Below are 27,058 nucleotides of genomic sequence, written 5' to 3'. Positions count from 1 at the left end.
AGCCTGCCCCACCGAGGCGCTCCTGTTGCTTCTATTCTTTTTTTAAAAAATATTTTATTGATTTTTTACAGAGAGGAAGAGAGAGGGATAGAGAGTTAGAAACATCGATGATAGAGAAACATCGATCAGCTGCCTCTCGCACAACCCCCACTGGGGATGCGCCCGCAACCAAGGTACATGCCCCGGACCGGAATCGAACCCGAGACCTTTCAGTCCACAGGCCGACACTCTATCCACTGAGCCAAACCGGTTTCGGCGTGTTGCTTCTATTCTAGGCCCTTCCTTCTTTCACTGTTCCCAGCTTTAATACATGTATTCTCAAATTTATTTTAAAAAAAAGAAAGAAAGAAAGAAAAGAAAGCAGAGCCTGAGCCTAGAACTTGGGTGCAATTTATTTGATAAATGATTCCAGGAAATGAGAGGGAGTGAGGAGAATGACGAAGGTAGATGGAAAATCCAACCAAGTGTGTTTGTCTTTGGTCCCTCACTAGTTGAAGGTTGCCCGAGAAGGCACTGCCTGGCTATGCCTGGGGGTGGAAAGCCTTGGAGGGGGTGGAAAGCCTTGGAGCAGAAAAGCAGAGAAGCCACAGCAGACCCCTGAAACGAGGCGCTGACTGTGAACACAGCCATCACCACAGCCGCAGCTCAAATCAGGGGTGGGTGATGTAACCAGGAGCTCCAAAGCCCCTGGTACACCGTCCCCACCTCTAGGGGATTAGAAATCTGTGACAATGTCCAAGGCCAAACACTTTCTACTCCCTGGGACTCAGGTACCCATCTTTTGTGGACCTTTGTTCATTCCAGAAATATCTGGAGAGGGCCTAGTAAGTGTTGGACACTTTTCTATGTTGAGACACAGGAGACAACAGAATAAAAAGCCCTATGGAGCTTACATTCTAGTGTGTGTGTGTGTGTGTGTGCGTGTGGGGAGGGGCAGTAGGCTGATGATAAAGAAAATACATAGCATATCAAATAGTGACAGATGTTAGAAAACAAAGCAGGAAAAAAGGGTAATTTGTGCTAGTTTGTTGGGGGTGGAGAGAAGGCATGCTCTTTTATTTATTTAACTTTAAGCATTAATTTGTTGTTCCCCTTACTTATGCATTCATTGGTTAATTCTTTTTTTAATCTTCACCTGAGGATATGTGTTTGTTTTTTATTGATTTTTAGAGAGGGAGGAAAGGGGAGAGAGAAACATGGATATGAGAGAGAAACATCAATTGGTTACTCCTATACTCTCACTGCAACCCTGACTGGGGATCAAACCCACAACCTAGATATGTGCCCTGACCGGGAATCGAACCGGCAATATTTTGGTGTATAGGACGACACTCCACCAACTGAGCCACCACCATTGGTTGATTTTTTTTTTAATTTTTAAAAAATATGTTTTTATTGATTTAGGAGAGAGGAAGAGGGAGAGATAGAAACATTAATCAGTTGCTTTCTGCACGTTCCCTATTGGGGATCAAGCCCGCCACTCGGGCATTGCCCAGACCGGGAATCAAACCAGTAACCAGTGACCTCTTGGTACATGGATCGATACTCAACCACTGAAGCACACCAGCCAGGCCATTGGTTGATTCTTGTAGGTGCCCTGACCGGGGGCTTGACCTGCAACCTTGGCATATCAGGACGATGCTCTAACCAACCGAGCTACTCAGCCAGAGCCACGCTCTTTTAAATAAAATCACCAGAGAGAACGTCACTGGAAAGGTGGCATTCAAGCAGATAACCTGACAGAAGTGGGAGTGAGGAAAATCAGCACGACGCTGAGAAGGAGCAACTGTGAGGTAGGAGGGAAAACAGAGGAGCGTGGTGTCTTAGAGGCCAAGTGAAGATACATGTTTCAAGGAGGAGGAGAGATCACCTGCTGATGGACAGGCCAAGATGAGGATAGAGAATTGGCCAAAGGATTCAACAGCATTGGCGGTAATAGCTCCTTGGCAAGAGCAGGCCAGAGAGAGTGTGGTAGTGGTGGTGGTGGGGACGGGGTCGGGGTGGGGTGAGAAGTCTGAATTGAGGGAGACTAAGAGCAAAGAAGGAGGGGAGGAATTGAAGACAGAGACTATAAGTAGCTTTTTGGAGTGTCGTTATAAAGGGAAGTAGAGAAACGGGGCAGCAGCTGGAAGCTAATGGAGAATCAAGAAAGATTTTTTTAGATACACTGACCTGATACACCAAGGTTGTTTGATTCCCTGTCAGGCAACATACAAAAATCAACCAATGAGTGCAATAAATAAGTGAAACAACAAATCGATGTTTCTCTCTCTCTAAAATCAATTTTAAAAACTAAAAGTTTTTTCCAAGATGGGAGACCAACCAGGATCTTGACTCCCATTTCTCTTCATCTTTCCTCTTGCTGTAGACAAAAATCTACAGCCTTTTTTACCTCCCTCCTCAAGCCCAAAAATATTTTTTTTTTAAATATATTTTATTGATTTTTTACAGAGAGGAAGGGAGAGGGACAGAGAGCCAGAAACATCAACCAGCTGCCTCCTGCACACCCCCCACCGGGGATGTGCCCGCAACCAAGGTACATGCCCTTGACCGGAATCGAACCTGGGACCTTTCAGTCCGCAGACCGACGCTCTATCCACTGAGCCAAACCGGTTTCGGCCCCAAAAATATTTTTGCAAAGCCTATCCTCCAGAGGGCCCTGAGCTGTAGGGCGTGGAAGTCAGAGTCCTTTGTTCCTCCTTTTTGCTTTCATATCCCTCCCCAATGAGCTTGGCCAACTCAGTCAGGGTGTGGAATTCCAGAGCAGAAAGGACAAAGATGTCTCACTGGCCCCCACACAGGAAGTGAGCAGAAACACCCAGGTCCCGGTGCCCTGTCTCACGCCCATCCGGCTCCACAGGAGTGCTGCTTCACGGCTGAGCTGTTTTTGGTGAATAAACTCTCCCTTCACTGGAGAACATGTGAACATGGCCCTAGGGCCGTGGTCGGCAAACTCATTAGTCAACAGAGCCAAATATCAACAGTACAACGATTGGAATTTCTTTTGAGAGCCAAATTTTTTAAACTTAAACTTCTTCTAACGCCACTTCTTCAAAATAGACTCGCGCAGGCCGTGGTATTTTGTGGAAGAGCCACACTCAAGGGGCCAAAGAGCCGCATGTGGCTCACAAGCCACAGTTTGCTGACCACTGCCCTAGGGAACTGGGCCAGAGTCCTACCACTCACATTTCTGGAGGAAGCCAAAACAGCCTGTCTCTATTCCAGGAGAAAGGTTGCAGATCGCAAGGACCAGTGTCAACACCTTTGTTGCACAGCGACATCACTCACAAGTACAATTCACTCCATGCAACACCTTATATAATACCGTGTGTGTGTGTGTGTGTGTGTGTGTGTGTGTGTGTGTGTGTTGGGGGAGTGGACTCCCCCACATCCTGGGAGAGAACATGATCTAAAAATGGGTCTAGAGTGAGACCCGAATCAGACAGACTGAAGGAAAGAGTCAAGCGGATCAGGAGGTGACAGCCACAGTTCAGCTCAACACAACTGCTGCTGGAATAGAATGAAGGTCCAGGGAGGCCAAGTCTTCCGGATTTTCTGGAGAACACAGAAAATCTGGATTTTTAACGTGAAATAATCCAAATTCTTAAATGTTGGCAACTAACACAAAATTTTAACATACGGTGAGTTGGTCAAATCCAAGAAAAGGAGGCCTGCAACGGAGAAGCGATTCGCCAAAACCCCAAAAGCAGCCAGGTGAGGAGGCGGAGCCCAAAGTTTCCAGAAAGCTGCTTTCGGGGCACAGTTTCCTGGTCGTAAAATACACTTACCCGGGGCTCAGGCCGAAACCTCCCAGCGCTCCAGGCCGGGAGGGCCAAGTGCAAGGTCCCCGCCCCCGCGCGGCTGCGCCCGCCTCGCCGCGCCCTCCATCCCAGAGCGCCCAAGGTTCCGGACTTCGGACTTCGCCCGGCGTCCCCCGAGAATGTCACTATCTGTCCCCCTGCCCCCCACATTACCACACACTCACTGCCCGCGCCCCCCCGCCCCCGCCCGCTGTAAGCCTGACTCCCACCCCGCGTCCCCAGCGGGCCACACACAGCTGTCCGGCCCGGCCCTCCCGCCCGCCCCCGAGACTGCCTGCGGCTGTCACCTGTCCGCCCCGGGCGCCCCGGGCCCCTCCGCGGAGCTCCACAAACGCGCCAGGCGGCTGGGAGGGGAGGCGCGCGGGGGTCGCACGGGCTTTATTGCGTCACCAGGACCCGGGCGTGAGGACGCCGCCCGCCCCCCCGCGCCTGCGCCGCGTCCTCGGCCGGGCGCGCGGCGGGCGGGTGGGCCTCGTCCGCCAGCTCCAGCAGGTGCATGCGCGCGGTGGTCTCGGTGAGCATGTCCATGAGCACCTCCTGCTGCAGCCTCAGGTAGTTGTTCTCCTCCAGCAGCACCTGGCTGCTGTGCTGCATCTGCGCCTTCCAGCCCGAGGAGGTCGGCGAGGGCAGCGACGGCCTCGACCGCCCTGGCAGGCCCTCGGGTGCCCAGCGGCCGCCGCGGAACACGAAGGCCCGGTCGCCGAGGCGCGTGCGCGGCGCGCCGTAGCTGAGCCCCAGCTCCGCGTGGCGCGTGCGGTGGTCCAGCAGGTAGAAGGTGGACATGGAGGAGACGCGGCGCAGCGGCGGGCGCCGAGGCGAGAAGCGCTGCGAGAAGTGGTTGGCCCAGAACTGCCGCAGCCGCTCCCGTAGGCCGCTGGCGAAGTCCATGGCCGGGCACCCCAAGGCCTTCAGGTCGAGGACCAGGTGGGCCCCGGCAGGCGTGTGGGCGCCCAGAGTGGAGAAGCGAGGACGCTGGTGACCGGGGCTGCGCCCTTGCCTTGGGACCCCTGGTGTTCTGAATGATGAAAGCAAGTCAGGGGCACTGCTGGGGGAGGGCGTCAGCTCAGCCCGAGAGAGGAATGTGTTCTAGGGGAGAGAACAAGAGGAAGCTAGTATAGGGTGTCATGGGTCAGATTCCCTAGAAGCAGAGCCTGAGGTGGGAATTGTTGAGCAGCCTGCTTGGTGACGGTTGCCCCCTCAAATCGCGTGGCCTGGTGGGCAGGTCTTGACCACTGAGAGCCCATCCCTGCCCAGTCCTACTTGCAGCAGTCCCCCGAAACCATCCCAAAGGCCACCCTGGGTTAGGCCCTGAGGATAGAAATGCCAATGAAGAGCCAGACCCCTGCTCTCTGAGCACTGGTGGCTGCTGGGAGGGGTCACGGGTGGGGGAGGAGGGAATAATACCAGAAACAGGTACTTCAAAGATGTGCGGGACTTTGCCAGGTGGATTGGGGGTGGATAAGGGAGAGCCCCTAGGGCGAGTGAAGAGCCAGGCTAGGCTTGCATGTTCCAGAGGCAAGGAAGAACTTGGGGTGGGGTTGGTGTCCAGGACTGAGCTGGGAATAGCAGAAGAGGGAGCTGGACAGGGGGAGGAGCGCACAGACTTCCTTCTGAGGGTGAGAGGGCACTGCTGAAGGCTTACAACGCCAGGGCTAGGTCTGGATCTGCAAAGTATCTGGTAGGATGCCTAGCACAACCAGCAGCACGATTGCCCTCATCATGCAGCTGTTCTGCAGCCTCGAGCTAGCACCTGCTCTGTGCCAGGCCCTGGTCGGGGCAGGGGGTTCCAGCCTGTGTCTGCCTTCAAGATGCTGCTGGTCCGGCTGGGAAGCCAGACGTGTTTGTAGATAGTTCACAGTCCAGTGTGCTCAGTGTCACCTGGGGGCATGTGCCATGGGCTAGGACCTCTGCTTAGGGCTTGAGGTAACAGGAGTTTTGCAGACTACATCTGACTTTGGTCCCGAGCAGACCACATCCTCAAGGGAGCTAAAGTCCAGAAAGCCGACAGGTCCCATTTTCCTTCTCCCCCTTCCCCACTCCTCACCTCCCTGTAAGTGCTGATTCTGTTGTATGTGAGAAGAGGACTATATGCTCTCTTAAATTCCTCTTCTCCCCATCAAGTGTGGAAAAGGGAAAGAACTCTGGGGCTGGGGTCCCTCTGTCATGCCTTCATTAATTCAACACACGCTTATTCCTCACCATATAGCTGGGTAGAGGCTGGCGGGCAGGCGGGGGTGGGGGGGCGTGCTATGTACTAGATGTGGCTCAGGGACACATCTTTGAAAGCCTACAGAGGACCCAAGAGGTAACAACCAGGCTCACACTTGAGGTTGCATCTTTCCAGAGAACCCTTCCTTGAGAATCCTCACTGCTTGTTGTCCCACACCTGGAGGACGTGTTGGAGGTGCTGAGCTGCTGCCCCAGGCTTGGCACCATCTCTGAACCGCTCAGCTGATGTCCAGCTGTTATGACTCACAATGCCTCCGGGCCAGATCAGCCCACAACAAAAGAGGTGCTGCCTGCCAAGCCATAAAACAGACCCTGGGCTCTCCTGTTTCCATTCGGCACATTTACCTAGTGCCTGCTGTGTTTGAGGTGCTCCTCTAGGGATGTGTGGGAGCTATCATTCTTGGGAGCAGCACAGCCTGAGATAGGAATGTGTTCTAGAGGCGTGAACAAGGTGAGGCTAATACAGGGTGTCATGGGTCAGATTCCCTAGAAGCAGAGCCTGAGGTGAGAATTGTTGGATTCATTGGAGAAGTGCTCCTAGAAGAAGGGAGTGAGGAAAGCAGGACAGGGGAGGGAAAAGAGCTGAAGGGAGGTTATAGTGTGGCCTCAAGTGGAGATACGCTTCAGCCCAACCCCACAGGGAGCTGCAGAAATGGCACCACAGAATTAGGCCTCCTTAGCTCTTACCAGGGCTCAGACCCAGCTCCAGGAGAGCTCACACCCTGGGGCAGAGCCAGGTGGTTGTGTCACCTCCTGGACAGTTTTTTTCTAGAACACTTATTGAGTTACAGTTGATAATAAAATACATATATTTGTAATGTACAATTTGATATGTTCTGATAATGTATGAAATTAAGATATGGAGGTATTCATTATCCGAAGTTTCCTCTGTCCTATCACTATAGATTCATTTGCATTTTCTAGAATTGTATATAAATGCAATTCAGTATGCACTTTTTTGCACTAGTTTCTTATAGCATAATTATTTTGAGATTCATTCATGCTGCATTTATCAACAATTCATTCTCTTTATTGATGAGTAGTATTCCCTTGTATGGAAATACCACAATTTGTTTTTCTATCCATCTGTTGATGGAAATTTGGGTTGTTTCCAGTTTGGGGGCTATTACAAGTACAGCTGTTGTGAACACCTGTGTACAAGCCTTTGGGTGTCCATGTACATTCATTTCTCATGAATGAGTACTCAGGGGTGGAATGACTGGGTCATATGGTAGGCACATGTTTACTTCTCTGTGAAGTTATGAAACTTCCCAGAATGGTTGTACCACATCCCCACCACCAGTGAAAGAGTTTCTGTTCCTCCACATACTTGACAGCACTTTGTATAGTAAATCTTTTTAATTGTAGTCATTTTAGTGGGTGTGTCTAAATTGTGGTTTTAATTTAATTTATCACAGCTAATGAAGTTGGGTGTCTTTTCATGTGCTATTTGTTACCCTCCTTGGTGAGGTTGTTCAAGTTTTGTCCATTTATTTTGTACTAGATTGTTTGTTACTGAGTATAAGGAGTTATTTAATGCTACATATTGGTCAGATATATTTTCTTCCAGACTGTGACTTGCCTTTCTTTATTTTTACCTTTTTTTAAATATTAAAATAATATTTATTGTTGAGAGTATTGTACAGATGTACCTTCTTTTTCCCCCCATTGACCTCCTCCACCTGGTTCCAACTGTGCCTCAGGCCTTCACCACCCACTGTCTGTGTCCATAGGTAATGTATATATGCATATAAGATACTTGGTTAATCGCGCCCCCCTTCCCTCTGAGATTAGTCAGTTCCATGTTTCCATGCCTCTGATTCTATTTTATTCATCAGTTTATTTTGTTCATTAGATTCCTTGTTCATTCATTTTGATTTTTAGATTCAACTAGAGGCCTGGTGCACAAAATTTGTGCACTGGAAGAGTGTGTCCCTCAGCCCAGCCTGCACCCTCTCCAATCTGGGACCCCTCAGAAGACATCCTTCTCCCAACCGCTCCCCTGCCTGCCTGCCTGATTGTCCCTAACTGCTTCTGCCTGCCAGCCTGATCACCCCCTAACCACTCCCCTGCCAGCCTGATTAACACCTAACTGCTCCCCTGCCGGCCCTATTGCCCCCAACTGCCCTCCCCTGCAGGCCTGGTCCCCCATAACTGCCTTCCCCTGCAGGCGTGGTTGCCTCTAACTGCCCTCCTCTGCTGACTCCTAACTACCCTCCCCTGCAGGCCTGATCACCCCCAGCTGCCCTCCCTTGCAGGCCTGGTCCCTTCCAACTGCCCTCCTCTGCTGGCCCGGTCACCCCTAACTCCCCTCCCCTGCAGGCCTGATTGCCCCCAACTGCCCTCCCTTGCAGGCCTGGTCCTTTCCACTGCCCTCCCCTGCTGGCCATCTTGTGTCTACATGGGGGCGGCCATCTTTGACGACATGGGGGCGGCCATCTTGTGTGTTGGAGTGATGGTCAATTTGCATATTACTCTTTTATTAGATAGCATGTACAAAGAGATAGCATTCTGTCATAAGGTAGATGTCTTGAACTACCCATTCATGAAGTTCACTTAGTCCAGTGGTCGGCAAACTCATTAGTCAACAGAGCCAAAAATCAACAGTACAACGATTGAAATTTCTTTTGAGAGCCAAATTTTTTAAACTTAAACTTCTTCTAACACCACTTCTTCAAAATAGACTCGCCCAGGCCGTGGTATTTTGTGGAAGAGCCACACTCAAGGGGCCAAAGAGCCGCATGTGGCTCACGAGCCGCAGTTTGCCGACCACGGACTTAGTCGAACTTAATGAAGCCTATGTCCTTCGCTTACTGACAGAAACACTGGTGGCACGTGTTGAGACTGTATTTCCAGATCAGACTGTGGCGGTTTGAGCAGACACAGCAAGAACGAGAACCCTGGCCGAATTTCCTCAGATGGCTCCAGTAGAGTTGCTGGTGACCCATCTTACTCTCTCTGTAGCAACAAGGCAAAAGGCAGATTAGTTGTATTTTTTATGTGGTTTTGGGAGGATTCAAGTACTGCATGTACCTATGCTGCCATCTTTTTTTTTTTTTTTAAAGAATTAAAGGTTCTTTTTTTAAAAAATATATTTTATTGATTTTTTACAGAGAGGAAGGGAGAGGGATAGAGAGCTAGAAACATTGATGAGAGAGAAACATCGACCAGCTGCCTCCTGCACACGCCCCACTCGGGATGCACCCGCAACCAAGGTACATGCCCTTGACCGGAATCGAACCTGGAACCCCCAAGTCCGCAGGCCAACGCTCTATCCACTGAGCCAAACCGGTCTCGGCTATGCTGCCATCTTGACTGGAAGCCTCTATCCTTGCACTGATACCATTTTTTCTTTCTTTTCCTCCCTCCCTCCCTCCCTCCCTCCCTCCCTCCCTCCCTCCCTCCCTCCCTCCCTCCCTCCCTCCTTCTTTCTTTCTTTCTTTCTTTCTTTCTTTCTTTCTTTCTTTCTTTCTTTCTTTCTTTCTCTTTTTTTGTTAATCCTCAACCAAGGATATTTTCCACTGATTTTTTAGAGAGAAAGGAAGAAAGGGAGACACAGAGAGAGAAATATCAATGTGAGAGGGACATACTGATTGGTTGCCTCACGCATGTGCCCCAACCTGGGGCTGGGGATTGAGCCTGCAACCGAGGTACATGTACTTGACTGGAATCAAACCTGGGACCCTTCGGTCCCTGGGCTGACGCTCTAGCCACTGAGAAAAACCAGCTAGAGCCATATTTTCTTATTGTAGCTTATAATAAATCTTCATAGCTGGTAGTGCAAATAATCTGTAATAATAAAAGCATAGTATGCTAATTAGACTGGACATCCTTCCGGACGAGGCCGGGGCTGCGAGGGAAGCCTGGGTCCTGGGTACTTGCCGGGTGCTGGAGGGAGCTGGTGCCGGCAGCTGGGGGAAGGAAGGCATGCTCTTGCACAAATTTCATGCATCAGACCTCTAGTCTATACATATAAAAGCCAAGCGACTGGAATGACAGAACGACTGGTTGCTATGACATGCACTGCGGCAGCCAACTGGCCCAATTGGGGCCCTGATAGGCCCCCCCCCCAACTGCCCACAGCCCCTCCCCACAGCGGGCGTGGCCCCTGATAGGCCTCCCCCCAACCACGATCTGGGGTGGTGCCAGCCAGCCAACCTCTTGTATCCCCTCTCCCCCGCTGGCCTGGCTTTGATTGGACCCCATCAGGGCAGGCTGGCCAGACCCCACCTGTGCAGGAATTCATGCACCAGGCCTCTAGTTCAACAATATGTTTTTAAAGATTGCTTTGGCTTTCTCAGTCCTTTGAATTTCCATATAATTTTACTTATAATTCCATCCTATTTTAGAATTAGAATGTCAGTTTCCACAAATAAACCCTCACACTCACTTTCCAAAGCTTTCTTTTCCTATCATCAGGACACTTGAGACCTCAAATGAGCCCTCAGAAGGTTGTCTGAATGATATGAAATTAGAGTCCAGGAATATTTTATCCAAGCCAGTGACCCAGTGATTCACTGATTCATTCTCATTCATATTTCTCTCTCTCTCTCTCTCTCCAAATTGTTTCTGTGTTATTCAAGACTAGAGGCCCAGTGCATGAAAATTCATGCACTGGAGGGGGGGGTCCCTCAGCCCGGCCTGCCCCCTCTCACAGTTTGGGAGCCCTCAGGGGTGGGAGGTGACCCAGCGATCAGGGAAGGCAACGCCTCATCACACCTCTGTTGCTGCCACTGCCGGCAGCGCAAGCCTTGGCCGGCCCTGGTTACCTGAGCCTCGGGTGGCCCTGGGCGGCTGGGCAGCTGACATCCGAGGCTTGCCTGTGCCTCAGGCTGGCCCTGGGCAGCTGGGGGGCTGAGGGGAGTGGGGGACTCCGGAGGCAGGCGCCCAGCCTTGCTGAGCACCTGCCATTCTGGCGGGGAAGTGGGGACTGGGTGCCACCATCTTGTGGCTGTGGGCACCACCATCTTTGTGATGGTGTGAGGGTCAATTAGCATAGTCCCTCTTTATTAGGATAATTTTCATTAGCAATTAGGATTTTTCAGGCAGGTCATGGGTCACCATGGTATATAGCAACTTTCAAATTTCCTTATTTCCATAGAGTACAGAAAAGGAAAAGCTATAAAACCAAAGAAAGTCTATTTGATGAGGAAATTTAATTAAAATTGCAGAATTTAAAAATACACACAAACACAAACACCCCAATAGTCCCTGGCCCCTTTGCAGGACACCATCTCAGTGTTGTCAGTGAAAAGACTAGATTTGAAACCTGTGAGAAAAGGAGGTCTGAGTTTAAGGACATGAGGTTCATTCTGATGGCACGGAGGAAAGGAGAAGAGGCCCTAAATAAGTTTTAGTTTCCCCACACCACAGTCAAATGCCATAGTTGCTGTGGATGTCAGTGAATCCCTTCTCTTGGCAACCAAGAGGAATACTTCCAAAACTAGGGAAGCAAAATCATGTGATTTCAGTCCAGCTTCTACGATACTCAGTGATATTAGCCTTTCTCTGAAACAACAGTAAACCGTTCTCTGTACTAATGTAGCTTTGTTTTTTCTGCACCTGTATAAAACTTGATAAAAACAATAAATCAAACAGTACAGAACAGAAGAACACAGTTATAAAAAAAATGCACACACTTTACCCAGCACCTCCATTTTAAAAAAATATTTTTTTATTGATTTCAGAGAGGAAGGGAGAGGGAGAGAGAGATAGAAACATCAATGATGAGAGAGAGATATTGATCGGCTGCCTCCTACACACCCCCTACTAGGGATCGAGGCAACAACCTGGGCATGTGCCCTGACCAGGAATCGAACCGTGACCTCAACCACTGAGCCACGCCAGCTAGGCAGCACCTCCATTTTCTGTAGAGTTGGTTATACACTCCCTTTTTCTGCAAAGTGCCTTTATAGGAAGAGCAGATTTAGCAGGAAAGATGCCCACCCCTCTGGTTCATCCTCCTGTGGGGCTGCTTTTTCTTTAGCTTCTCTTTGGGCTGGGCGGTGACACTTCTTGTTTTCATACTGCTTCCTACCCATTATGACTTAAAATTAGTTCCTTGCAGTTTGTGGGAATCTGCAGTACTCTGAAAAACTATTTAAATATTTTGTTTTAATAAATCTGAAAAAAATGCTAATCTGTTCTAGATAGCTACCTTCAGGAAGCACCACAGAACCTGAGACTCTGCACCTGGGTTTGAATGACAGAGATTAAAGAGAGAGGAGCCAAAACCGGTTTGGCTCAGTGGATAGAGCGTCGGCCTGCGGACTGAAAGGTCCCAGGTTCGATTCCGGTCAAGGGCATGTACCTTGGTTGCGGGCACATCCCCAGTAGGGGGTGTGCAAGAGGCAGCTGATCGATGTTTCTCTCTCATCGATGTTTCTAACTCTCTATCCCTCTCTCTTCCTCTCTGTAAAGAATCAATAAAATATATTAAAAAAAGAGAGAGAGAGAGAGAGAGAGAGAGAGGAAGGCAACAGGTAGGCATGGGAGTGCTGAACTCTTCTGTGAATGGAAGATTGCAAAGTCATCTGAAGAGCCCTGGATGGTGTGGCTCGGTTGGTTGGGTGTCGTCCCGTTCACTGAAAGGTTGATTCTGGTCCAGGGTACTTGCCTGAGTTGCAGGCTCCATCCCCAGTAGGATGAGTGTAGGAGGCAGTGTGTAGAATGTGATGTTTCTCTCTCTACCTCCCTCTTTCTTCTTCTCTTTATAAAAATCAATAAAAAATATATTTTTTAAAAAGCCACTTGAGTGAAAAGAAGACTGAAAATGGACATCATGGCACAGCATGTAGTATGTGTCAGCTGAACTTCAAAACATCTGCCTCAGGGCATTGGGATCAGAACACAAAAGATAATTTTCATTAGCAATCACGATTTTTCAGGCTGACACAGAGTTGCTAAATCCCTTAGAATTTCCTGTGTGACAGAAATCTTTTGTTCTAATGAGGTGGCTCTTGGTGGGCTCCTGAATGGAGATTGCCACCAGAAAGACCAAGCCATGATTAGACACTTGGAACTTTCAGTCATCCCTCCCCCTCCAATTCTCTGGAGAAAGGAAAGGGGCTAAAATGCAGTTAATGATTGATCAGGCCTCCCTAAAAATCATCAAGTAATGGGATCATAAAGCTTCCATGTGTTGGATGTATTGGTGAGCCATGTACTGGGAGGATGATACACCCCAACTCCAAAGGGATGGAAGCTCCTGTGCTTGGGACCCTCCCAGACCTGGCCCTGTGTATCTCTGCATCAAGCTGTTCATCTGTAAACTTTATCCTGTCTTTTACTAAACTGTTACATGTGTTACATAAAGTTTCCCAGGGCCAAGAGACCATAAGAAGAAGCTGGTAACTCCATCATTATAGCAAGAGTTTATTAAGAGAGAGAGAAACCAAGATGGTGGCATAGGTAAACACCTGAAATTGCTGCCTCGCACAACCACTTCAAAACTACAACTAAAGGACAAAAGGAACATCATCCAGAACCACAGGAAGGCTGGCTGAGTGGAAATTCTACAACTAGAAGGAAAGAGAAAAGCACACTGATACTCAGAGGAGGTGAGGAAGTAAAGGCAGAGGTACGCAGGCACACGCCTGGAGAGGGCTGGCAACTGAATACACGGCTGGCTTTTTCAATCGGAGGGAGACACAAGCTCCCGACTGCTCTGAACTCCAGTTCCGGGCGAGATTCTGGGGACCCAGACTCATACGGGGAGAAACTGAACTGTCTGGCATCGGGTGGAACTCGAGGGCAGCTTTCTCTCAGAGGTGCTTGTAGCGATTACTGAGGGACACTGAGACCCGGGGGCCTCTTAGGGCAGGGCTGACAGGAAGCCATTGCTGTTGGCTCCGCCCTGAGACCCAGCCCCACCCAAGCTGTGATCAGAGGCTTTTGCATATGAATGGCCTGGTCCTTTGAAATCTAAAATTACCTAACAAACTGCAGCTGGGTCAGAGAGCCCCAGAACTTCCAAAAGAAGGCCCAAGGCTCAACAGCAGCTTGCATTGCTTCACAACTGGGCCTCATCTGGGCACCTCCAAACCCCAAACAAAGAAGAGGAATCTGCAGATCTCTCCATAGCTCCTGCTGGGTGGCCTCAGGCAGAGGCTAAATTAGCATCTCCCTGGAGATCCAAGAGCCAGTGAACCCAATGGTCAGAGTGGGACCATCCAAATTACAACTCCTCAGATCCATAAGGGACACACTCAGGGGGCAGACTCAGTGAGCACCAAAGCCCCACTGAAGCAATTCTTGCCCCATAAGGGTGTCTCCAGCACAGAAGTTCTCCCATCGTAGACACAGCTGATCCTCACAGCCAATTGGCCTGGAGGTCAATTCCTCCCAGTGATACCAACAACAATCAAGGCTTAACTACAATAAGACTGTGCACACAGCCCACAAAGGGGTGCATCAAGAGTGTCCACCTCAGGTAACTGGGGAGGCTGAGCCACTGGGCCCTATAGGACACGTAGCACACAAAGCCACTCTATCAACACAGGGAAGCAGCCAAAATGTGGAGACAAAGAAACAGGTCACAAATGACAGAAATGGAGGAAAGCAAACTACAGGATATAGAGTTCAAAACCATGGTGATAAGGTTTTTTAAGAATTTCCTAGAAAAGGCCGATAAATTTAGCGAGACCCTCGAGGATATGAAAAAGGACCAACTAGAAATTAAGCATACACTGACTGAAATAAAAAATAATATACAGAGATCCAACAGCAGACTAGAGGATTGCAAGAATCAAGTCAAAGATTTGAAATACAAAGAAGCAAAAAACACCCAACCGGAAAAGCAAAAAGAATCCAAAAATATGAAGATAGTGTAAGGAGCCTCTGGGACAACTTCAAGCATACCAACATCTGAATTATGGGGGTGCCAGAAGAAGAGAGAGAACAAGATATTGAAAACCTATTTGAAGAAATAACAACAAAACTTCCCCCACCTGGTGAAAGAAATAGACTTACAAGTCCAGGAAGCGCAAAGAACCCCAAACAAAAGGAATCCAAAGAGGACCACACCAAGACACATGATAATTAAAATGCCAAGAGCAAGACAGAGAATATTAAAAGCAGCAAGAGAAAAACAGTTAGTTACCTACAAGGGAGTACCCATACAATTGTCAGCTGATTTCTCAACAGAAACTATGCAGGCCAGAAGGGAGTGGCAAGAAATATTCAAAGTGATGAATAGCAAGAACCTACAACCAAGATTACTCTACCCAGCAAAGCTATCATTCAGAATTGAAGGGCAGATAAAGAGCTTCACAGATAAGAAAAAGCTAAAGGAGTTCATCACCACCAAACAAGGACTATATGAAATGCTGAAGGGTATTCTGTAAGAAGAGGAAGAAGAAGAAAAAGGTAAATATAAAAATTATGAACAACAAATACATATGTATCAACAAGTGAATCTAAAAATCAAGTGAATAAAAAAATCTGATGAACAGAATAAACTGGTGAACATAATAGAATCAGGGGCATAGAAAGGGAGTGGACTGACAATCCTTGGGGGGAAAGGGGTGTGGAGGGTGCGGGAAGAGACTGGACAAAAATCATACACCTATGGATGAGGACAGTGTGGGGGGGTTTAGGGCATGGGGTGGGGTGGGAACCGGGTGGAGGGGAGCTATGGGGGGCGGGGGGAAGAGGAACAAATGTAATAATCTGAACAATAAAGATTTATTAAAAATAAAAAATGTTTATTAAGAGAACTTATATACTAGGCTCGCCTTGGGTGGCAGTGAGATAACTTCAATATCCTCCACGCCATGTGACAGACGCTAAGGGATCATATAGGACAGGACGGGACGGATAGGGGTACTGGAGTATGGCCCTCCCCAGATAAAGGGGAAACGCTGTATCTGCTTGCCTGGGTCAGGCTGCAGAAACCTGCAGTGTCCTGCCAGAAAGCACTGGCTTTGGTACAGACCACGATGAGATACCACTACACGCCCACTAGACTGGCTCTGATAAAAAAGACAAGCCCGGCTGGCTTAGCTCAGTGGTTGAGCATTGACCTATGAACCAGGAGGTTTGGTTCGATTCCTGGTCGGGGCACATGCCCAAGTTGCTGCCTCAATCCCCAGTATGGGGTGTGCAGGTGGCAGCTGATCAATGATTCCCATTATTGATGTTTCTGTCTCTACTTTTCCCTTCCTTGCTGAAATAAGTAAAAACATTAAAAAATAAAGACAGTTAATAGCAAGTGTTGGTAATGATGTAGAGAAACTGAAACCTTCCTACATGGAAATGTAAAATAGAGCAGCCACTTTGGGAGATAATTGGGCAATTTCTTAAAAAGTTAAACATTCCCTGACCAGTTTGGCTCACTGGATAGAGCATCGGGCTGTGGACTGGAAGGTCCCGGGTTCGATTCCGGTCGAGGGCATATACCTTGGTTGCAGGTTTGATCCCCAGTGGGGGGACGTGCAGGAGGCAGCTGATCGATGTTTCTCTATCATTGATGTTTCTCTCTATCCCTCTCCCTTCCTTTCTGTGAAAAGTCAATAACAATATTTTTTTTAAAAAGTTAAAAATTAAGTTATGAAATTTTTATTAAAAACGTTTCTTACGCCGAAACCGGTTTGGCTCAGTGGATAGAGCGTCGGCCTACAGACTGAGAGGTCCCAGGTTCGATTCCGGTCAAGGGCACGTACCTTGGTTGCGGGCACATCCCCAGTGGGGGGTATGCAAGAGGCAGCTGATCGATGTTTCTCTCTCATCGATGTTTCTAACTCTCTATACCTCTCTCTTCCTCTCTGTAAAAAATCAATAAAATATATTTAAAAAAAACAAAACAAAAAAAAAAAACGTTTCTTACATATTATTATATTGGCTAGGCCGCAAAAATATTTGTTGTGGGCCGCATGCGGGCCGTGAGTTTGACATGCTTGCTTTACACTGTCCAGGGAGCCACTGTCCAGTCTGCTCCCCACAGATGGCTCGGGGAAGGAAGGGCCTGGACAAGGAGGAGAAGAGACACATGCCCATAAAGTTGGGGTGACATCAGGAAGGTGCTTGGTGTCAGTCACACCTGGGAACAGCGTGGATATGGCCACTGCAGGCGTGGGACGATTTGAGATACTTAATTCCCTGAACGGAGGAGTTCGCTCTCTGGTGCTCTTGGCTCCCTTGGGACTCCTGAGCAGGGGGCACACTCTCCTGGCTCCCCTCATTCGCCCGCACACAGTGGACTAATGGAGCCGGCTGCCACATGGAGTGGAAACTCTGGCCACTGGCTCTGATTTCAGCTCTACGGAAGCCCTAACTACACTTCTTCCAGGACTGGATTAAGGGAAATGGGACACCGGAAACCCAGGGGTGTCATTTCACACAAATAAAAATCACTCATCCTCCCATGCAAGTCTCAGAAAATTCTTTTTCTCAAGATATCATACGGACTCCACTCCCAGCACTCAGTGAGGAAAGAGATACCCACTTCCACGGATCGTAAGGGGAGGGTTTTATTCATGTAGATGGCCTCTTCTTTCCATGGGGTGGGGGATAGTGACAGTTACTTTACTGGTTCTTGACCAGAAACTTTTTTTTTTTAAAAACGCAACCTTTTTTCAAGCACCCTTTTTCTTTTCTTTTTTTCTTTTTATCTTTATTGATTTCAGAGAGGAAGGGAGAGGGAAAGAGAGATAGAAACACCCATGATAAGAGAGAATCATTCATTGGCTGCCTCCTGCACGCCCTCCACTGAGGATCAAGCCTGCAACCCAGGCATGTGCCCTTGACTGGAATCGAACCTGGGACCCTTCAGTCCGCAGGCTGATGTTCTATCCACTGAGCCAAACCAGCCAGGGCTTGACCAGAAACTTTCATATTAGTTGACTAAAATTCTGTTTCTGGCCCTGACCAGGGTGGCTCACTTGGTTGGGCATCGTCTCGTGACAGAAGAGTTGCCGGTCGGATTCCCGATCAGGGCACATGCCCGGGTTTCGGGCTCAATCCCCGGTGGGGGCCATGCAGGAGGCAGCTGATGCAGGTTTCTCTCTCACTTCAATGTTTCTCTCTCACATACTAGTAGATGTTCTCTCTCTCCCTCTCCCTTCCTCTCTCTTTAAAAATCAATTTAAAAAATGTTTCTAGTAGGGGTTGAAACTGCAATTAGATCAGGTGTTAAATCTAGGTTTGGTATCATGGGTTTTAGCATGAGTGATGCCATTTGTGGTTTTTCCCCTTAACCATACTATGTGATTCCATTGACTAGTATATGAAGCACTAGAAAAGACAAATCTTTTCTATAGTAACAGAAAGCGGCCGACACCGGTTTGGCTCAGTGGATAGAGTGTCAGCCTGCGGACTCAAGGGTCCCAGGTTCGATTCCGGTCAAGGGCATGTACCTTGGTTGCGGGCACATCCCCAGTAGGGGTTGTGCAAGAGGCAGCTGATGGATGTTTCTCTATCATATTGTCTATCATGATGTTTCTCTATCATCGATGTTTCTAACTCTCTATCCCTCTCTCTTCCTCTCTGTAAAATATCAATAAAATATATTTAAAAAAATAAAATAAAAATAAAGAAAGGAAAACAATACAGTTACTTGGTCTTTGTCCTGGGTCTCTGGCACAGGACAAATCCTTGAAATTTTCTGAGTTATGGGAGTGTCTTTTGTTATTCATAATGAATCTGTATTAATGACACCCGAGTTTATGCAAATGAGGTGATTATTGGTGAGTCCCTGGATGCCAACATGTGGGTAGCCTGGAAACCCCATTTGTAGCCAGCATCTGAAATGGGGGCAGTCTAATGGGACTGAGTGCTTGAGCCTGAGGAATCTGAGACTGCCTCTGGGTAGTTAGTGTGAAAAATGACAAGTAGAGCCATATCAGAATGAAGTTGGAACCACCATTCCAGTGGGACTGCCGTGCACATCTTGCTCCTTGAAAATTGGACTGTTTGGACTGGGCCAAATCAACATTGCCTAGACACTGTTGTGTATAAAAGCAGCAGGCATCCTGACCAGAGAAAGGATGGTTATGGACACTCTTTGTGAAGACAGAATCCGTAACCCATCACATAGAGCCAACAGCAGCTTAGTTTGTGAGCACCTGTAGGAATGCTTTCTTTTCATGTAATTATTCCTTCCTCTTCTCATGAAATCCCCTTGCCTTCACCCCGTAATTGGGACACTAGTTGGGTTTCTATCTGAATCTGTGTTTTCCAAATTGCAATTCTTTGATCCCAAATAAATGTTTGTTGCCCGGCCAGTGTGGCTCAGTGGTTGAGTGTCTACCCATGAACCAAAAGATCACGGTTCAATTCCCCGTCAGGGCACATGCCTTAGTTTTAGGCTCGATCCCTAGTAGGGGGAGTGCAGGAGGCAGCCAAACAATGATTCTCATCATTTATGTTTCTCTCTCCCTCTCCCTTCCTCTCTCTAAAATCAATTTTTTAAAATGCTTGTTGCCGCCCTGGCTGGTTTGGCTCAGTGGATAGAGCATCAGCCTGCGGAATGAAGGGTCCTGGGTTCAATTCTGGTCAAGGGCACATGCCCGAGTTGTGGGCTCAATCCCCAGAAAAGGGTGTACAGGAGGCAACCGATCAATGATTCTCTCTCATCATTGATGTTTCTATCTCTCTCTCCCTTTCCCTTCCTCTCTGAAATCAACAAAAAAAATATTTTTTAAAAACTTCATTGTAATAAAAGAAACTTCAGTTATCACAATTACATACCTTTTTATTTCCTATCTATTTGATTCGACAAGGCCAGTTAGTGTGGGTACAGAGAAACAACCATTACTGGCTTAAAAAGACAGGACTGATCGAACTATAAGATGCTCCCCCACTTTCTCCTTCAAGCAAAGGAGGGTGGGGATGAGCAGGCAGGAGGCCAGCTATGTGGGTGGAGTGGAAGCAAGTTAAGTTTAAGAAACAGCTGGATAAGAAGGAGGAATTGGTAAAAAAAATTTTTGTTTACATTGGGTCTTAAATATACAGGAGTGGGTAAGTACGCAAAGCACAGAGTTAATAAAAGCGATTGTAACAATCATAACCTGCATGTCTTTTTCCATATTAACAACTGTAAACCTACTTTTCCCCACCCCTGTGTGTTCTATCTTTTTTTAAAAACTAAGCACAAAGGCAGGAAATTAATTGATTATTTCTTCTTCCAAAGTCTCAGCTCCCTCTTCAGCATCAACCCTCTTGGTAGTTTCTCATGCATCTTTTCAGGAAGCTTGTTTGTCCAAGTTTCTATTTATGAGGATATATCTCCCTTTGCAGCATGAAAGGAAACATACTTTTTCCACATAACACTAAATCTTGGCAAATGTTTTATATCAGCACAGATAGGTGCTCACCACGTGCTTTCCAATGGGGCAGAACCGTTACATGGATAACATATTTTAACAGTTCTCTCTGATGGTAATGTAGCACAGGTAGCTGGTACAGAAGGGTTAAGAACTAGGAAAAAGCTTTTGCAATTACCTGAACATTTGCCAAGCTTGTTCAATTGACTGATTACTAGCAATGCTTGTCCCAGATGTTTTCCTTCAGGGCCAGAAGGTAACGATAAGAAAACCGCTAGAAAACCTTGTAGATTATAAGAAATCTCCCACACCTTCTACGTGTAAGTCCTAGGAAATGACTAGTACTTTTTAAAAATTTTGTTTTTATTATTGAAAGTATTACAGATGCTCCTTTCCCCCCCATTAATCCCCTCCATCCCTTTCCTGCTCTCCCCACCCTGCCCCTTTGCCCTGGGCCTGCACCACACTATTGTCCATGGGCTATGCTTGTAAGTTCCTAGTACTTTTAATGAAATACTGTAATGTCTCACAGTACCTTTTGAATTATCAAGAAAAAATCTCAACCTGGCCAGCTTGGCTCAGTTGGTGGAGCATCGTCCTGTGCACAGAATGGCTGCCAGTTTGATTCCCAGTCAGGGCACATGCCCAGGTTGTAGGTTCAGTCCCTGGTTGGGGTGCATACTAGAGCCAACCAATTAATGTTTCTCTCTCACATCAATATTTCCCTTTCCCTCTCCCTTTCCCTCTCTCTCTCTCTAAAAATAAATACATAAATACATAAATAAATAAATAAATAAATAAATAAATAAAGTTAAATAAAACATATTAAAAAAGAAGATCTCATGCCTTTTTCAAACTGGAACTGTGGAAGGTGTAGAAAAAAAAGGCAAACCATTAAGAAAAAGTGGAGGAGAAGGTCAATGGGGGGGGAGGGGAGAGGAGATATATGTACTACTATATGTAATACTTTAAACAAACAAAAAAACCTGAAAAAAATAAATTAAAAAAGAGAAAAAGTGGAGGAATTTCACAGAGCTGAAGATCAAGTGCCTGAGAAAAAAGTTTGCCCAAAAGATTCTTCTAAAGACAAGAAGGCAGTGTGTCTATAAGAAAGCTAAGCACTGTCAGAGGAATATGGGCAGATGGACAGAACTGAGATTTAGATGATGAGGATGGCAAGAAATGTGGGCATCTTCTATGCGGGACCCAAAAGGGGATTCTTCATCAGGATCACAGGTTTCAACAGTGTGAGCTAAGAAGGTCTGTGTGCAAGGTGTTTCAGCTTCTTTGCCTTCGCTGGATCTTCAATGGCATCTTTGTTAAGCTCAACAAAGCTTCAGTTAACATACTGGGGATTGTGGAACCACATATTGCATGGGGGTATCCAAACCTGAAGTCAGAAATGGATGGATCTACAAGTGTGGTTATGGCAAAATCAACAAGAAGCAAATTGCCCTGGCAGATAACACTTAGATTGTTTCATCTCGTGGTAACCATGGCATCATCTGCATGGAGGATCTGATTCATGAGATCCATACTATTGGGAAGCCTTCAACTTCTATGGCCTGCAAATTACCATATTTTTCCGTGTATAAGAGGCCCCCACATTTCCAACCCCAAATTAAGAAATCAATATTTTGCCCCTGCTGGTTTGGCTCAGTGGATAGAGCATTGGCCTGTGGACTGAAGGGTCCCAGGTTTGATTCCGGTCAAGGGCACATGCCCGGGTTGCGGGCTCCATCTTCAGTGGGAGGTGTGCAGGAGGCGACGATCTCTCTCGTCAATGTTTCTCTCTCTCTCCCTCTCCCTTCCTCTCTGAAATCAATAAAAATATTTTTTAAAAAAAGAAATCAACATTTTAAACATGAAACAACACATTTTTATTTAGTAACTAGAGGCCTGGTGCATGAAATTTATGCACGGGGAGGTGTGTCCCTCAGCCCAGCCTTCACCCTCTCCAATCTGGGACCCCTTGAGGGCAGTTAGACATCCCTCTCACAATCCAGGACTGCTGGCTCCCAACTGCTCACCTGCCTGCCTGCCTGATTGCCCCTAACCGCTTCTGCCTGCCAGCATGATCACCCCCTAACCACTCCCCTGCCAGCCTGATCGATGCCTAACTGCTCCCCTGCAGGCCTGATTGCCCCTAACTGCCCTCCCCTGCTGGCCCGGTCACCCCTAACCCCCCTCTCCTGCAGGCCTGATCGCCCCAACTGCCCTCCCTTGCAGGCCTGGTCCCTCCCAACTGCCCTCCTTTGCTGGCCTGATCGCCCACAACTGCCCTCCCCTGCTGGCCATCTTGTGTCCACATGGGGGCGGCCATCTTGTGTGTTGGAGTGATGGTCAATTTGCATATTACCTCTTTATTATATAGGATTACCACAGGTAATGTTTACATACCAGTATTATGATATTATGCAGCATATCACTTTATTCAGCCTCTGTTGCATCACTGCTCTCTTCTTCATCACTATTAGTTCTAGACATATCAATTTCTACAACTTCTATTGTAGTACTGCTGTCTTCTGAATCACTGTCTATGTATATGAGATCATCCTCATAAACTGGTGGCATTTTCTGAGCTAACTTTGTTCGTGTTCTCATGGCCAACCCTTCTCTCCTTATGAAATTGAAGCACCATTTGCCTTTCCTGTAAAATCAACAATGTTCATTTCGCTTGCAAACATTCTTGCCCGACATTGAATAAGCTTAGTTGACACACATAAGCCACTCTGGCGCTGCTCCATAATCCAAGTCTTAAGCCTCTGCTCCAAGTTTGCCCATTTTGCTGGTTTTCCTCTTAAGGCCTTGTTCTTTTTTGGCACCTTAAGGAGTTGTTCTTCCTGTTTTCTCCACTGTCTGATCATACACTCAGTGGGAGGAGGTCCAAATTGTCTCTCTGCAGCTCTATTTCCATGCTCTTTTGCATTGCTGATTATATCCAGGTTGAATTTTGCAGAGTAAGACAATCGCTTACCAATATTTATCTTTTTATTGACATCTTTATGGGCAGAGAATGCTCCGGTCCCTGTTGCATCTGCACACTCTCCACCTCCACCTCCAATTACAGCATCAGCTGACATCAGTAACAATAAGGCTCATGATTGGAAGAAGCCTGTTTGACAAGGTATGGGCAGCCATGCACCCACACAGCTCCTTCCTCAGCTGACTTCCGTGTATGAGACGCCCCTCAATTTTCAGTCTAACGATTTTAGAAAAAAATAGCGTCTTATACATGGAAAAATACAGTATCTTCTCCAGGAGGGGCCAGATTAACAGGCTTATTAGAAGGACAAGAGGCCCGGTGCACGAATTCGTGCACCACTGGAGTCCCTTGACCTGGCCTGTGGGATTGGGCCGAAACTGTCTCTCTGACATCCCCTGAGGAGTCCCGAATTGCAAGAGGGTGCAGTCCAGGCTGAGGGACCCCACCGGTGCATGATCGGGGCCGTGGAGGGACATGGGAGGTTGGCCAGCTGGGGAGGGAGCACAGGAGGGCTACAGGGCGTGTCCAGCCTGTCATGCTCAGTCAGCAAGCTAACCTACCAGTCAGAGCGTCTGCCCCCTGGTGGTCAGTGCATGTCATAGTGACTGGTCGACCAGTTGACTGTCTGCCTCCTGGTGGCCAGTGCACGTCATAGCAAGCGGTTGAGCGGCCTTAGATATCATTAGCATATTATGCTTTGATTGATTGAACGGACGACCAGACACTTAGCATATTAGGCTTTTATTATATAGGATGAACTGAGGTGTCTACCATTATTATTTTTGTAGGTTAGTCAGTTAATGAACAGTGGCTGTTTCATATTGTTTAAAAAGGGGGGGGGGGAAGCCCAGCCAGTGTGGCTCAGTGGTGAGCATCAACCTATGAACCAGGAGGTAACAGTTTGATTCCCAGTCAGGGCATATTCCCAGGTATGGGCTCCATCCCCAGTGTGGGGCATGCAGGAGGCTGCCCATTAATGATTCTCTCTCATCGTTGATGTTTCTTTCTCTCTCCCTTTCCTTTCCTCTCTGAAATCAATAAAAATATATTTTTTAAAAAGAAAGGAAATCTATTTTTTTTTTTTTTGAGAAAGGAAATCTTAGTTGTCCTTGGGTTTGTCCTTGGCTTCCTCCTTTGAAGAATATTATGTTTTAGCTGGAAAATCCCTAGCAGGATCTTTAACAGGTTCTACAGTCCTGCTGTCTTGGGCTGAGACCCAGGATCCTCAGGATCAGCCAAACTGGAATTTCCTCTTTTGGGGAGCTCTACATTTCACCTCCAGTCACCCAGGCTTACACCAAAGTGTTGGCTTTGGTTCCTCTTTCCTTAGTCTGAGTCCAACGGACTATTCTTCAGTGTCAACATTTAATGCTTTTGTCTCCATAGAACTGGCATTTCCTAATTCTGCCCTTTAATCAAATGCAAAAAATGGCTTCCTAACCCACCTTATAATTGCTAGTCTCCCCTCTTTCAGACCTCTCTGGAGTAATATTAAAATAATACTTCATAAACACCTAAATCATGACCCATATCTAAAATCTATACTATCTCCCTACAGGCCCTGGCCAGATAGCTCAGTTGGTTAGAACATCCTCCCAAATGTCAAGGTTATGGGTTCGATCCCTGGTCAGGGCACATGCAAGAATCAACCAATGTCTTGCTGGTGCAAATTGTGTTCTTTCATGGAGTTGCAAGGAAAGCATTCCAGGACCCACATAAGGGAGGTTGTGGCATGGTAATATATATTTGGGTGGAAATAGAAGGCTGCCCCCAGGTTCCCAATGTTTCATCTCCATCCGTCCTGCCCTGGAAAAAGTCCAGCCTTGTCTTCATCAAGCCCAGAACTAAGACCAGTATTCAGAGAATCTGTGACACATTAAAGATTAGTCCTTTGGAACCTGCATGATCTGCTGCAGATCCCAGACAGCTGCTAGACCTGTATGGCTGCTATGAAATTCGTGATCTTATGGACAAGCACGTTAGAGGGAAGGGGGGGGGGGGCGGGCAGAAGAGAGGGTGAGGGAGAGCTTCTTCGTTAAACTGGGATTATATGATTTTGGGTTTGGGAAGGACCAGGCTCTTTTTCAAACCAACCAATCAACTTTCCAATCCTTGATGGGCTTGCATTGAATCCTTTCCCTAACCCAGTGGTCGGCAAACTCATTAGTCAACAGAGCCAAATATCAACAGTACAACGATTGAAATTTCTTTTGAGACCCAAATTTTTTAAACTTAAACTTCTTCTAACGCCACTTCTTCAAAATAGACTCGCCCAGGCCGTGGTATTTTGTGGAAGAGCCACACTCAAGGGGCCAAAGAGCCGCATGTGGCTCTCGAGCTGCAGTTTGCCAACCACGGCCCTAACCAATCCATTTCCTAGATTTTCCAGGGTTCTTCGTCCCTTATCCAACCCAATCCTTTTCCCAGGCTAGACACTCCCCCTTATGGTGCCATCTTAGTTCCTACTGCACATGCCTCAAAGTGGAAGTACCTCCCTCTGTGCCATCTCATCTTCTGCTGGGTATGTGCCCAGCAGAGGAATTTCCCCTTTATTGTTCATTCATTCCCTCCACAGTCTGGAGCAGGATGGACCAGTTGTAAATTGTATGGGGGGGGGGGGGGGGGACTGAGAAGCCGGTCCTTCCTCTCATTAGGGGGAAGGGAGGGGTGATAATCCCCTTGGCAGGATAATGCTTTGGTCCCCTGGGAAGCCCATGAATGCTGCAACTTTCCAGCAAAGCAGGCCCAGTGTCTGGTTCAACTCCCAGCTCATCACATTCCTTCCTCTATTAATACTTAGCTACCAACACTAATAAATGAATGCATAAATAAGTGGAACAACAAATTGATTTTTTCTCTCTCCCTCTAAGTCAATTTACAAAATAAACTATCTCCCTACAAAGTCCTTCACTAAGCTTTCAAGGCCTGCTCCTACCTAACCCAGCTCTGGAGCTGACTTCCCATCACTGTCCCGAACACCTTTCTCCAGCCCAAACACTCCCATACATGGTGTATGGTGTCCCTAAACACACTGATACACATGTTCCTGTTTTTGCATAGACTATTCCCTTGTCTAAAGAAGCCTCCAACTCTCCATCTATAAAAATATTGCATGTCCTTCCAGGTCCAGCTCAAATTTTGCCTCTTTCTCTGCCATTCTAGATGAAAGCAGTTCCTCCCAATTTAAACTCCATTAAATTCCATTGAGTACTACCATATTTTAGCTTATACCTTTTGCTCACATACACAGTTCCCGTAACTACATTTTAAGCTCATTTGGAACATGTGGCATCCAGAATATTAGTGTGCCTTGAATATCCACTTCCCTAGGAAACAGGAAAGCAAAGCTCCCTTACACAAATTGTGGGGCTGAGAGTTGGAAAATACTGAACTCACGCAAACCACAAACTCTCTTTTTTCCTCCACCCAGGTGGCAGGAGGGAATAAAGCTGGTCCTGGAATAGGCGATCCACCTATTGGAAAAAACCTTGGATTATAGTATTTTTTAAATTAAATTTATTTGGGGGTGATATTGGTTAATAAAACTATATAGGTTTCAGGGCTACAGTTCTATAATATATCATCTGTATACTGCATTGTGTTCAGATTGTAGCATTTTGGACTCTAGTTTTCTGGCAGCTGCAGGCTGCTAGGCCCAGCAGGAAGGTGATGCATGACATGGGGTCACACCGCACTGTGCAGGCGACTCCAGGCCTGGCGGCGGGAGCCCTTGCCGGTTCCGCCGGCACCCCATGGGGGCG

General features: G+C 47.4%; 1 protein-coding gene and 3 pseudogenes across 4 annotated transcripts in view; 2 read left to right on the top strand and 2 right to left on the bottom strand.

Moving 5' to 3' along the window:
* The window catches only part of LOC307100408 (glyceraldehyde-3-phosphate dehydrogenase-like), a 1,087,365-nt pseudogene that overhangs the window by 7,369 nt on the left and 1,052,938 nt on the right, over window positions 1-27,058 (top strand). The window lies entirely within an intron of this gene.
* Window positions 4,200-4,709, bottom strand: CBY3 (chibby family member 3; the record flags this gene model as incomplete). Its single annotated transcript, XM_079772629.1, has 1 exon — window positions 4,200-4,709. The coding sequence occupies one exon, from the start codon at window positions 4,707-4,709 to the stop codon at window positions 4,200-4,202; it is 510 nt and encodes a 169-aa protein (XP_079628755.1).
* Window positions 8,828-8,998, bottom strand: LOC307100416 (small ribosomal subunit protein uS14-like; annotated as a pseudogene). The gene has a single exon. The product of its transcript is annotated as a small ribosomal subunit protein uS14-like (transcript).
* Window positions 19,900-26,761, top strand: LOC307100237 (large ribosomal subunit protein uL30-like; annotated as a pseudogene). Its single transcript has 3 exons — window positions 19,900-19,959; window positions 21,323-21,900; window positions 26,728-26,761. The product of its transcript is annotated as a large ribosomal subunit protein uL30-like (transcript).

Source organism: Cnephaeus nilssonii, assembly GCF_951640355.1.
Source record: "Cnephaeus nilssonii genome assembly, chromosome: 5".
Classification (NCBI taxonomy): Eukaryota; Metazoa; Chordata; class Mammalia; order Chiroptera; family Vespertilionidae; genus Cnephaeus; species Cnephaeus nilssonii.
The sequence above is the reverse complement of the archived record's forward strand: the minus strand, read 5'-3'. Positions and strand labels throughout refer to the sequence as shown.